This window comes from Accipiter gentilis, chromosome 8 (assembly GCF_929443795.1).
Source record: "Accipiter gentilis chromosome 8, bAccGen1.1, whole genome shotgun sequence".
In the NCBI taxonomy this organism is placed as follows: Eukaryota; Metazoa; Chordata; class Aves; order Accipitriformes; family Accipitridae; genus Astur; species Astur gentilis.
In genome coordinates, this window is record NC_064887.1 from 36,306,018 (window position 1) to 36,318,991 (window position 12,974).

Genomic DNA, 12,974 nt, shown 5'->3' on the forward strand with positions numbered 1-12,974 from the left:
GAGGTTGGGGTGCAAATGGTTGTACTTGAGATGCAGGGCAAGGAAAGCTGCCATGGTCAAAGCCTTCAGCATCCGTCCCTGGGTTGCCAGAATTAGGTGTTGATCAGTTTTAGGTTCAAGTCACTGAATGCTGGGGTCATCCTGAGCACAGACCTTCTCAAGGGACTAGCTCTGGCTGTGAGAGGTAGCAGCAAATCAACAGTCCTGGTCAGTAACTTCAGAGTAATAGAATTTACTGAGCAAGTTTTATAGGCTTTTCAAGGCTGAAAAGACCGTTACAATGTCTGGTTTCAGGTATGCTGCAGAGCGGTTCTCCTTAATGTTCCTTTGAGATACTGTGGCCTTTATATTGCAGCCTGTGCCATCCCACCCTGGACTGGTGGCAGGGAGAACTGTAGTGAGTGGAAAGGATTGTTGTTTCCAGCAGCGTCTGCATGCTTTGGGGTTGGTTTTCACTTAGGAGGTACTATGAAGGAGACTTTACAACAAAAACAAGTCCTTCACTCAAGCATAGGGTCTGTTTTATCCATTCCCTCTTTGTGCAGAAGACAGACCTCTTCATTAGCTGCTGTTTTCCACATGATTGCTTTTTTACAGGGAACAGCATGTTTTGGCTGGAGTTGTGCGTTCCTGCTGCAGGGCTGGTTCCTCCTCCCAGGCTTGCTGGTGTGACCCATGCAGCCAGTCCCGGGTGTCCCCATCCATGCCCAGGGCCTGCAGGGATGGATGGCTGCAGCTCTGATGCAGGTGGGGAGAGGCGTCTCCGCTCCTAGCTCTGGGAGCTGGCCAGACCAGAAGAAGTCTGCCCTGGGGAGTCCCTTTGCAAAACAGGAGCTTCTGGGGGGGCTGGGTGTGAGGAGGAGGCCTGGGTACCATGGTGGGAGAGCTCCCAGGACCCTGCTGCTTTGCAGGGCACTGCTCCCCACTGCCGTTTGGCTGGGGAGCATGCTGGGCTTCACTCACCCGTTCCTTTAGGGCTCCACACTGGCAGCAGGGACCAACTCTTGACTCCCGAGTCCAGGAGGTTTTGCTACAGCTGCCAGCTGGTCCTGCATCTACCTTCAAAAAGATGGAACTCGATCGCTCCCACATAGGAAATCTGGTGTCAGAAAGTGCAAAGACGCGCCAGAGGTCGGGAGGTGAACCGCAGCAGAGCTTGGAGCACAGTCCCCTGCCCCATTCCCTCAGCTAGACGTGACTCTACTTCAGGGAAAAGAGGGAGGGGGCTTCTCCGGCCGCGGCTGCCAAACGCTGAGGAAGTAAACAGGGAGGCGGCCGCCCCCGCCCCGCTGGAGGTGCCGGTGCCCGCTGCGGGCCGGGCCTGAGGCGGCGGACAGGGCCCTGAGGGGTGGGCCCGGCCCCAGCCGCCATGGCGACCCGCGCCCGCCCACCGCGCCGCCGCCGCCGCCGCTGCTCTCGCGAGACTCTGCGAGACGGCCCCGCGCACCGGCGAGCGGCCAGCGCCCTCCCTCGGACCAGGGGGAAGTCGCCCTCCCTTAGGCACCGGCGGAAGCCTTCCCCCATTGGCTGGGCGTTGCTGGGCGCCGTGCCGCCGCCGGCGGTGATTGGCGGCTGAGCGCGCAGGCGCGGGGGTGAGGATGGCGGCGCCGGCCCGGCGGAGCGTGGTGTTCGTGACGGGCAACGTCAAGAAGCTGGAGGAGGTGGGGGGGGGGGGGGGGGGCGCGGTTGCCTGGTAACGCGCGGCGGCCTGGCCTGGCGGGGCCGGGTCGGGTCGGGTCCTGACGGACGGGTTTCCCTCCGCAGGTCACTCAGATCCTCGGGGACTCCTTTCCCTACACGCTGGTGGCGAAGAAGATTGACCGTAAGTTGGCGGCGGGGCCGGGGGGAGGCAGCGGCGCGGCCCGGTCCGGCCGTCTCCTCAGCGCCGGCCTTTGTTGTCCCCAGTGCCGGAGTACCAGGGGGAGCCGGACGAGATCTCCGTGCAGAAGTGCCGCGAAGCCGCCCGGCAGGTCGTTCGCTTTGTCCTTCCCCTTTCCCGCCGGTCGGAGCGGTGGTGTGGGTACGGGAGTTGCGGGGGAACCCAGCCCCGGCGGGGGGAGGGAGCCGGGGGCATTGGGGCATCCGGACCGGTCCTGAGGAAAGTCGGGGACACGTCCAGGCCTGGCTTGGCCTTGCTGCACTCCCATCAGCCGGCTGTTCCTGGCCTACGCTGGGTGATGGTGGATTCTTGCTGGTGACAGTGTTTAGGCAGTCCTGCTGCTGCTCCTCTGGCCTCCTGTGTCCCTCGAGCAGCAGGAGGACATGACAGCTCCTTCAGTCCAGCCCCAGCAGCTGCAGGACTCCGAGTTTGCTGTCAGCTGGAGCTTCTGATGGATCAGCTTCCAGAGCTGTCTCTGGGATGGATGTCTTAAAAGAATCAAGTGAGGGTTGGGACTCAAGGAAAATGCAGGCGTGCCTCCAGGACACAGGCTTTCCCATTCCTGTCCACCAGGAGGGCAGGGGGTGTTCAGTTCTGCTCATTTTTCTCCACGTGAGATCTTCCCTATAGTTTTTCAGCCACTCTGGCCTGCCTGGGGAGACCATGGGTTTAATTGTGTCTGCCTGGTGTGGATTGCCTTTGGGGTAAAGAGCTCTAATGGCTGGTGAATTTTTGTGAAGTTCCTGTTATTGTGGAAACGTGAGAATAGGATAGAGCAAGAAAATGTGTGTGGAGGCAGTGCTTTCCTCTAGGTCTAATGTTTCCATCTCTTGGGCTTTTGCTGTAGATTCAAGGACCTGTTATAGTAGAGGATACCTGCTTGTGCTTCAATGCCCTGGGGGGGCTTCCAGGACCCTACATGTAAGTAGGAGCGAACTTGCTTCACCTTTCATGTTCCCTAGTTAGGTGCACAGGCTGGCAGAGTGTGCTTCATGGGGGATTCTCCAGGCACCAGGAGCAATAGGCTCAGGGAGGTGATCACTGGTCTGTGTCCTCAGCTTCATCCTGCACCCCAGGACTCCTTGAGTCCTGCTGTAAGTCATGGTGCAGGATGAGACAGACAGACCTGAACTGTTGGCTCTGGCTCCCAATATACGGTACCTGCTCTTGGAGCCAGCTTGGGAACCTGGCCCCACGGTGGGCTCTGCATAGTTAAGGCACTATGTGTTTCAGCAGGATGCTTGGATGAGTGTCCTATAGGTTCTCATAAGGACTGCTTTAATGCAGCGATAAGAAGATTATTCCATTACAGTGTAACTCCTCTAATAAAACACTGCCTTAGTTCCTGGAATTAACTTTTAGTGCGATTAATTCTTCCAAACTATCTCTGCTGAGCTAAGCAGAGACATAAAAGCTTTATATGATGAAATTGACACTAGAGCTGGATGTAACTTGTGGCTGAGTTGAGAAATGTATTTCGGCACGTCAGTGCTCACGAGTAAGAACTGGGTTATTCACATAGACTCCAGTTCTGCACTAAATTCAATACCCTACTGCTGTTAGCACTGTGTCCCATTCAGTTTAAGAGCCAAGTCTGTCGTTATTGGTGAATAGTCCAGAATGAGGTGATTTGACAGCACATTTAAGAGGGATTCAGGGAGCTGTGAAAATGCAGGCAACAATGCCTCAAGGATGCCCGTATTTCTGAGTAATAATCTTGCCTCTCTTGTTCCCCTTCAGAAAATGGTTCCTGGAAAAACTCAAACCAGAAGGTACTGCCTCCCGTGTTTCTGCTCTGCATGTAACTCATAACTCGGTCCTTTCCAAATGAAATGGATCCCTGCCTGTGCTGCGTTCTGCTGAGCATGCTTGCCTACCGCGCTGTCCAATTCATAGCTGGTCCCTTTCCTGTCTGTCCAGTTCTGTCCCTTCGCATTCTCTCCTTGAGCCTTTCCATGCCCTTCTTCACGGGGTGTTGTTTCTCCGGTAGCTTCAGCATCGTCCCTGGATTCCCAGGCTCCTGCCTCTGCAGGCTGGTGGCAGGGCTTGTGGGAACTTCTTGTTTGTCATCAGTGTGACATGCAAGACCTGCTGTTCCCTTTGTCTTCTGTGCAAGCCCCTCTCCACTAATGCTCACCTCCCCTGCTTTGCAGCGACTGCCTTTGATCCCACTGTTAAGAGCACGACTGCAAATGCCGCACTGGTGTCGCGAGCATGAGCGTTAATCACACTAATTCAGAGTGGCCTTTAGTCCTCTTTGGTGCTACGCATCCGTTTGCTTATCCTCCCAAATTAATAGCGGGGTCCTGCAGATCGCTCTGTGTTAGATCTGTGGTGCTGGTTTCAGTGATACGGGGGACCGGGCCAAGAGCATCCTTGTGCCTGAGCTTTGTCACCTCCTGTAGTTCTTCCTCTCCTTTGTGGATGTGAGTGCAGGATGTTCCCTCGATCCATCTCTAGGTGGGTGTGTTTCGCTCCGAGGGAAAGGCAGTAACACCAGGATCCTTTCTGTGTCGCTCAGGCCTGTACAAGTTGCTGGCTGGGTTTGAAGACAAATCTGCCTACGCTCTCTGTACCTTTGCATTCAGTACTGGAAACCCAGAGGAGCCGGTGAAGCTGTTCAAAGGCCAGACTCATGTAGGTGTTGTGCCTGGGAAAGGGAACACACTGAGGGAGGAGGGCTGTAATGTGAATTCCGTAACAGCGTGGCTCTTTTGAGGACAATTTTAGTGGCCCCTGGGTCACTGAACGCCCTCGGAGCTTCTGTGTGAGGAAGACCGCAGCTGGCGGGTGCTGAGTGCTGCAGCCCTTTCGCCCACCTGTACACACTGAACTCCGCATGTTACCTCCATCTCTTCGGCCCCCTCGTCTCCCTCTGGCAGGGTGGTATTTGAGTGCAGTTGTCAGCTCTGTTAATTGAGTGGGGGTAGACGGGCTGTCAACACGGCAGTGTGATGGAGCACTGAGTTTGGGGCTGCTAATTTCGGTTGCATCCTGGGAATGAGGACAGCACCACGCAGCGAGCCTGTGCTGGCCACAGCGTGAGCTATGGCTGCATGTAGCTCTTCAATCTGTCTTTGAAATGTGACTGTGAGGGAAGTGCTGCGAAACCACAGCTTATGGGGCTTTTTTGCTTTCTTGTGGCAGGGGCTGATAGTGGAGCCCAGAGGCCCTCGAGATTTTGGCTGGGATCCCTGCTTTCAGCCAGACGGCTACAGCCAAACGTAAGTGGCGTTTTACCTACAGCTCATTATGTGAGGAAAGCCAAGGTTGAGGTTGCGCATCATGAGGAACCTGCTTACAAGGAAGGGTGGCAGGGAGAAAATGCCCTCCTGGATCTGAACGTGGTGGGTTATGGGGAACCCCCGAGCTGGGGTGGGGGTCGTTGGCTTTGCCAGTGTGTTGCTACAGACGCCCCGTTGCAGGCGATCAGGGGGATGGCGATCGGGGGGACAGCTCTTGGGGACCGGGGGGACGCGTGCTGTAGTGTCTCTGCTGCCAAGACTTGCGCTTTCTCTCCCCTCTAGCTACGCCGAACTGCCCAAGGCGGTGAAGAACTCGATCTCGCACCGTTACCGAGCACTGAGCGAGCTCTCCGCCTTCTTTCTTCAGAGCAACTCAACAGAGCCCCGCTCTGGTCCCAGCTAGCCCCCCACCACCACGGGCTGCCGGCCCCCTGGCTCGTCCGTGTCGCACCCGGCCCCGGGATTGCTCTGCTCCGCTGCGGGCTGCCATTAAAGCTGCTCCTTTCGAAGCCCCTGGTCCCTTTTTTCCCCCCTTCTGCTCTTGTCGCTTCAGAAGCGCGGCGCAGCCCAGCAGGTCTGGGTTGTTTAGGCTGCACGGTAGTGCCGCGGGGTGGGGCGGGCTTGCAGGGGCCGCCGTGTCTCTGGGAGGGCTCCGGCCCGGCCATTCCCTGCCGCCCTTTCTGCCTGGGGAAACGGCAGACACCTCGGTAGGGCCGAGCGCCGGTTCCCGGCGCTGCCTGTTAGGGCCGCGGTGGCAGCGCCCCGGGGAACCGGCTTCCCGCCCCGGGCGCTGTCCCGCACGGAGCGGTTAAGCCAATGGGAAGCGGCTGGAGGGGAGGAGGGGAGGGGAGAGAGAGACAGGTAGCCAATCGGCTGCGGGGCCGCCGCCTCCAGTGGGAGCGCGGCGCACCCGGATGTCGTCAGCGGGTGCGACGGGCGCGGGGCCACGTGCGGCGGGAGCGGCGGCGGGTCGGCGGGGCTGAGGCGGCCCGGCCCCGCCATGGACCTGCTGCCCCGGAGCCCCGCGGAGTTCGGCTCCGCCCGGTACTGGGACCGGTTCTTCCGGCAGCGCGGGCAGCGGCCCTTCGAGTGGTACGGGGCCTTCCCGGAGCTCTGCCCCGTCCTGCACAAGTACGTTCGGCCCCGCGACAAGGTGAGCCCCGTCTGGTGACCAGCGCCCAGCGCCCGGGCCCGGCTTGCCCCCGCGGCGGGCTCCTCCTGCGCCGCCGTGTTCCGGCGTAAACTGCCATCGTGCGCTGAGGCTGACGATGCGAAGCCCCCGGTGTGCGGTAGCGAGAGAACAGGAGAGACCCTCGGGTTGCCCTGGGATGGGGAGCTCTGGGGGTTAAAACGCCCGGGTCATCCCCAAAAGAGATGCAGCAGATGCATCGCTTCTGTGCCCGTGTGACTCTTCTGTACGGAAATGTTGTCTTAGGGCCCCGGAGGGTGGGTTTACAGGTGCTGCGGGTGTGGATTTCACAGAAGGCTCGTGGCCGTGGCTGATATTTGCTCGTAAAATGCTTTAGAGCATGTTTCCAGGGCGTTCTCACCATCATGCTGCGCTTGTGCCACTCCCCAGGTTCTGGTGGTGGGCTGCGGGAACTCGGAGCTAAGCGAGCAGATGTACGACGTGGGGATGTGCGAGGACATCGTCAACATCGATGTCAGTGACGCCGTGATCCGTCAGATGCAAGAGCGGAGCAGGAGCAAGAGGCCAAAGATGAGCTACCTGCTGATGGACATGCTTCAGATGGACTTCCCTGATGCCCACTTCCAGGTGGTCCTGGACAAAGGCACGCTGGATGCCATCCTCACTGACGAAGAGGAGGTCACTTTGGCCAAGGTGGACAAGATGTTTGCCGAGATCAGCCGGGTCCTGCAAGTGGGTGGGCGCTACCTCTGTGTCTCCTTGGCTCAAGCCCATGTGCTGAAGAAAGCGGTGGAATACTTCTCTCAGGAAGGCTGGGTCGTGCGTGTCCATCAGGTGGCCGGCAGCAGGGACAAGCAGCAGTTTGTTCTACCAGTCTTCGTCTATGTCATGACAAAGTTCAGGAAGATTCCTGGCTCAGCACCGCAGATCCTGGAGATCTGCCCCGAGGAGCAGGACAAGCCGATGCGGGTGGAGAGCGTGGAGCGGCTTGCGGCAGTGGTGAAGGACAGGCAGCATTATGCCCTGCTCTGCAGCCAGCTGAGCAAACCCCCCTGCGGAGAGCAGGTTTCCCTGGATCTGTGTGACAAAGAGAGTGGGAGGCCTCGCTACACACTGCATGTGGTTGACAGCCCCTCAGTGAAACCTTCCCGGGACAATCACTTCGCCATCTTCATTAGTGAGTACAGCCTCTCGTGGCTGCAATGAGATGGTGCTTTGGCTAGGAGCTGCAAAACGGCTAGCAGTCCTGGCCCTGCTGAAATCAGGGCTGGAGAGGGAAATAACCTGCTTGTGTGGGGTTCAGTTGATGTTTTAGTCCTGGTTTTGTGGTGGGACATGTGTTTGCCTGGTGGTGCAAGCAAAGAGCTGGCACAGAGCTTGCTGGCTGAGAGATGCCCGTCTGGCAGCAGAGGGACACTGCCTGCCCTGCCTCCAAGGTGGTGATTGATGCTGGTGACAACCACCATAGCATGTCGCTGCATAAAGCCAGAGTGCAGCGGACACAGCCAGAAAGGTGTCGCTGGTCTGTGCAAGCGTCCTGACTTGCCAGGGCCAGGCTGCTCAGGGCTGCTCTTTGCTTTTGCACTTGCATCTTGTGGAGATGCATCAGGCTCTGCCAGCAGCGCTGTTCCCTCCTTGCGCGCCTGAAAAGCTGGGGCTTAGCACAGCCTGGAGACGGGTCGTGAGGCTGTTGGATGCCCCCTTTCTTATGAGATGTGGCTTTTCCACCTTCCTGCATGAGCCTGGCCAAAACAGGGAAGGCCCTGGCTCTCTTGATGGTTGGAGGGCATGGCTTTAGGCATGCAGTGGGTACCTCCTTGTGATGTCTTGTTGTTCCCTGTGGCTCACCTCCTGGAGGCTGGAGTGGTTGCTCTGGGACTGGGACTGGCCCAGGCTGATGGCAGCCCCTTCTGCAGTCCCGCAGGGCAGAGAAACCGAGTGGCTCTTTGGGACGGAGGAAGGGCGGAGGCAGCTGGCCACAAGCGCAGGCTTCAGGCGCCTGGTCACTGTGGCCCTGCACAGGGAGCAGCACTACGAGGGCATGGCTGGCATCCAGGCGGAGCTGTCGGGGAAGGTGATGGAGCTGGCCCCACCGGGCCTCCCTGCCCGGCAGCAGGTGAGCCCCGCCGCCCAGCCCTCTCTCTCGGCTTCCCCAAAACTGGGGTCAGGCTGGCTTTCTGCCAGCAGCAAGTCCCTCTTCTCCAAGGGAGACCAAGCTGCAATGTATGAGCTGGCTGCCTTGGCAGGGAGGAGGCTGGCCTCCGGTGTAGCTCCTTTGGTTTTTCCCTCCACCTGGCTGCCTTTGCTTTGGAGGCAGGATATGAAATGCCTGCTTGGCAGGATTCAGTGTGAAGTCCTTGCCCTCCAAAACCCAGCATCCCAAGAAAACCAGACATCCCGAAACCCTGAGAGCATCTGGCCCCCTCTTAATCCTGGCTTTAACTTCTCCTGTCCCTTCTGTCTCCTTTCTGTCCCAACTCCCCAAACCTGAGCTCTTGCAAGAAGTCTTGGGATGTTTGTTCCCTGTACCCCAACACGTGTACAGGAGGGGGAACCTGGTGTCCCATGCTCTGGTCCCCAGCTGCCCTGTGTCTGCCTACAGCACATCCTGCTGCTCCCACGACATATCTGCTTCGTCCCAGCTCGTTAGCCCTGGTCAGGACAGTAGGAATACCAGGATCTGTTCCTGTAGCCTTTTCTTCCTTGCACTGGTCTCCATCCTCCCTGCAGGTGCCCTTCGTGTCCGTGGGAGGGGACATCGGGGTGCGGACAGTGCGGCACCGTGACACCAGCACCCTGAGCGGGGAATATGTCATCGAGGATGTGAAGGGGGATGGCACCTGCTACTTCCGACGCCTCATCTTCCTCCGCAACAGGAATGTGGTGCAGTCGGAGGCTCGGCTCCTGGCCCCCATGCCTCTCCCAGGTATGTGGGGCAGGTGGGTGTCATGATTTAATCACAGCTGGCAACTAAGCACTGCACAGCCGCTTGCTCACTCCTCCCACTTTGGGATGTGGGAGAGACTCGGAAGAGTAAAAGTGAGGAAACTCGTGGGCTGAGATAAAGACAGTTTTAAATAGGTAAAGTGAAAGCCACGCAGGCCACCAAAACAAAACAAGGTATTCATTCACCACTTCCTATCAGCAGGCAGGTGTTCAGCCATCTCCAGGAAAGCAGGGCTCCATCACTCATAACAGTTATTTGGGAACACAAACACCATCACTCCGAACATCACCCTAGTTTATATGCTGAGCATGACGTCACATGGTATAGAATATCCCTTGGGTCAGTTGGGGTCAGCTGTCCCAGCTGTGTCCCCTCCCAGCTTCTTGTGCACCCCCAGCCTACTTGCTGGTGGGGTGGGGTGAGAAACAGAAAAGGCCTTGACTCTGTGTAAGCAACTGCTCAGCAGTAACGAAAACACCAGTGTGTTATCAACATTATTCTGGTCCTAAATCTAAAAGACAGCATTGTACCAGCTACTGTGAAGAAAATTTAACTCTATCCTGGCCAAAACCAGGACAGTGGGGCAGCCAGGAAGGGGCAGGGGCCAAGGATGACTTTGGGGTGGCAGAGAAATTGATATGAGAGGAAGATAAAAGTTCCGCTGGGACCTGCTTGCCTTCTCTGGGGGTGGCTCTGGGGGTGGTTTTGTGCTCTGCTGCCTGCCCTGGGGTTGGGACAGGCTGGGGGTGGCTAGTCCCCAGAAAGCATCCTTGTCTGCTGCCTTGCCTTACCAGCTAATGCCTCCTCATTCAGGCCAGAAGAAACGGAGGAAGGACAAGAAGAAACCCAGCCCCACTGAGCCACCTGCAGCCATCGACAAGAGCTACCTGTGCTGTGAGCACCACAAGGCCATGGTTGCAGGGCTCTGCCTGCTGGGAGGCCCCAATCCCCTCCCAGGTGACAAGGCTGGTGGTGGGACGCTGTGCCCAAGGCAGGCGTGGGGCAGGCGTGTGGGTGTCCCCATGCCCCAGCTCCCTGGGGAAGGGCTTTCCTGGCTGGGCTACCCCATGTGCCCTTCCCAAAGCGGTTTGGGCAGGGTGGGGTTGGATAGGTGGTGTGGGCACAGCTATCCCAGTGGCTCACCCAGGTGCTTTCTGTTGGCAGGAACCCCGCTGGCGGTGCTGGTGGTGGGGCTTGGTGGGGGCAGCCTGCCCCTCTTCATCCACGACTACTTCTCACAGGCCCATGTGGCCGTGGTGGAGATTGACCCCTCCATGCTGGAGGTGGCCACACGCTGGTTCGGCTTCTCCCAGGACGACCGTATGCAGGTGCATGTCTCCGATGGCCTGGACTACGTGGCCAAGCTGGCAGCTGAAGGTATCACCTCGCAGAACATACCGGGCACCCTGTTGATACCAGTGGGTGATGTGCTGGGGACCAGAGCCCTGGACTTCTTTCACCCCTGCCCATCTCCTGCCATGTGTTGCGATGACTGAATTAACTACTCAAACTATCCGTACAAGATTTTGTTTATTTCACTAAAGGATCAAACTTATGTATGTTTCAACAAAGATCTAGAAAGAACTAACAGCATACAGCCAATACTGCTAGCACAGGAGCGCATATCTGGCTCAGCTGGGATGTTTGCCAGTCCTCAGAACAGTTAAAGATAAAAACATTCCATACATACTCGTGACTGTCTTCAGCCACATCTTCCCAGGCATACACAAGGCCATCCTCGAACTTGACCTTGTAAAACTAGTTCTTCAAAGGCCTGGCAAACATGCAGCACAACAAATTCTAACATTCACTCTTGAAAACAAATGCCGGGTTTTTCTGAGCTGTTCCCACATGTGTCACGAGCTCCAGCCTCAACAGGTCTCTGCAGCTCACAGGCCTGTCCTTGCCACAGTGTGTGCAGGGGACCTTAGATTTGTTGCCTCCCCCAGCACAGAGGTCTGCTGCCATGGGTTTCATTTGGAAAGAGAAACCCCAGGAGGGGAGAGAAGCAGCCGTAACATAGCAGAGGGGTTGTCCTGACCACCCCATTCGTTGCATCCCCACTGTGTGTGGCTCATCTCTGTCCCATGGGATAACAAGTCTCTGTGCTCCTTCCTGCAGCCCCAGCCCAGTATGACGCCATCATGTTCGATGTGGATAGCAAAGACCTCACGGTGGGGATGAGCTGCCCTCCCCCAGCCTTCGTGGAAAAGCCTTTTCTACAGAAAGTTAAAACCACCCTTAAGCCAGAAGGTAGGAGGGGAGATCTGTCCATGTCCCTGCATCCAGGCTGGCCAGCCCTGTGTGGGGTTTGAGTATAATGGGGCTCTGCTGCCGTTTCTCATCCTGGAGAATAGCAGCCACAGCCAGGATTGCTGTGTGACATCCGCTGCTCCTGGTGGGTCCCAGATCTGGGTGTTTCAGTGGGCGTTGTGAGAGCAGGGAGCAGGTGGCCTGTGGCACTGCTGGGTCAGGCAGGCTGAGACATTCCAGGGGGCCAGGAAACATTGCGGGAAGGCAGAGGGTGTAGGTGGTACCTGGGAACAGATTGTGTGCCCACCTACGACCCGCGTGGCAGCAGGGACGTGGCGCTGGGCCAAGGGCACCGGGGAGGGGCTGCTGGTACTCCTCGTGCTGCCACGGGGCAGACGTTTGCACCAGGGTGGCACCGATTCAGTTGCATTCTCACAGGTAGGCGAGGAGCAGGGTGGTGTACGCGGGCTGGTCTGAACTCCCATCCCTCTCACCCTGCTGCAGGAGTCTTCGTGCTCAACTTGGTGTGCCGTGACGCCCAGCTGAAGGAGTCTGTCCTAGCCACCCTCAGGGAGGTCTTCCCGCTGCTCTATGCACGCCGCATTGAAGAGGAGGTCAATGAGATCCTGTTCTGCCAGCCCAGCCCTGAGGACCGGCGGGACCCTACAGAGCTGGAGGCACGCGCCCAGGCACTGGAGGGTGCCCTGCGGCAGCCTGGGCGCCCCTGGGACAGCTCGTACGTGCTGGCAGACATGCTACAGGCTATCAAGATCCTCTGAGAGGGGCCTCGATGCTGCTTGAACAAGAGAGGTGTCCCTGCGTGGGTTCTGCGGCCCTGCAGTGGAGGGATGCCTGTGGCTGGGATTGCCACTCCTGGGGGGCTGGTGGTGGCCTGAGTCTGCCTGAAGGATGGGACTGGTGCAGAGAGGCGCTCCCTGCAGCGGGAGTGGTCCAGGACTGTGGGAGGCTGTGCAGCAAGGGGAGGAAGGTGCTGTGGGTCTGGCAGGGCTGTGGGTTTGGGTCTGTCCCCATTGCTTTCCCACTGGGGGAAAAACATCCCTCTGACTGTGCCATTCCCTTCCATCATGGATGACTCCTTCCCTCCGATGCTGCCTCTCCCTGCATCTATGGCATTCTTGGTCTCTGGTATCTGTGCAGAGCCCCAGCCCTGCCCCAAGCCTGGTTGTGGATGTGTTCGGGTGGGCTGAGAGCTGTGAAAATAAAAGTGCTCAGGACTGCTCTGAGGCCCATGGTGCTTTGCCAGGCTTGTTTCTGGAGCTCCCAGTACCCCTGGAAAAGGTATGGTCTCCTCCACTTCTCAAGGACACGTCCTGGTGGCAGGCACCTGCCCCTTGTACTCCACTGCCCCTGCCCCAGCCCCACTTGCCTTCCTGAAACTGGACTCCGCCATGTGCCTGCCCCTCTGCTGCATGTCTCCAGCAATTGCCACTGTGAACTGAGACCTGTAACCCCCTGGGCCCCCAACCCTTCTCCCCCCTG

The 12,974-nt window shown here is 58.1% G+C and overlaps 2 protein-coding genes across 3 annotated transcripts; both read left to right on the forward strand.

Moving 5' to 3' along the window:
- The first annotated feature begins 1,560 nt into the window (after positions 1–1,560).
- On the forward strand, positions 1,561–5,633 carry ITPA (inosine triphosphatase). Its single transcript, XM_049809342.1, has 8 exons — positions 1,561–1,661; positions 1,765–1,822; positions 1,906–1,970; positions 2,727–2,800; positions 3,620–3,651; positions 4,401–4,516; positions 5,027–5,103; positions 5,407–5,633. The coding sequence occupies exons 1-8, from the start codon at positions 1,599–1,601 to the stop codon at positions 5,525–5,527; spliced, it is 606 nt and encodes a 201-aa protein (XP_049665299.1). The 5' UTR covers positions 1,561–1,598; the 3' UTR covers positions 5,528–5,633.
- A 70-nt stretch (positions 5,634–5,703) lies between these two features.
- Positions 5,704–12,697, forward strand: METTL13 (methyltransferase 13, eEF1A lysine and N-terminal methyltransferase). Of its 2 annotated transcripts, none has more exons than XM_049809320.1 (8): positions 5,704–6,277; positions 6,651–7,451; positions 8,191–8,390; positions 9,005–9,200; positions 10,035–10,178; positions 10,386–10,598; positions 11,343–11,474; positions 11,979–12,697. In XM_049809320.1, the coding sequence occupies exons 1-8, from the start codon at positions 5,941–5,943 to the stop codon at positions 12,251–12,253; spliced, it is 2,298 nt and encodes a 765-aa protein (XP_049665277.1). In that variant the 5' UTR covers positions 5,704–5,940; the 3' UTR covers positions 12,254–12,697. The 2 variants fall into 2 exon arrangements, with proteins under 2 accessions (XP_049665277.1, XP_049665276.1); XM_049809319.1 differs by having other exon boundaries at positions 6,068–6,277; positions 6,704–7,451.
- Positions 12,698–12,974: the final 277 nt, after the last annotated feature.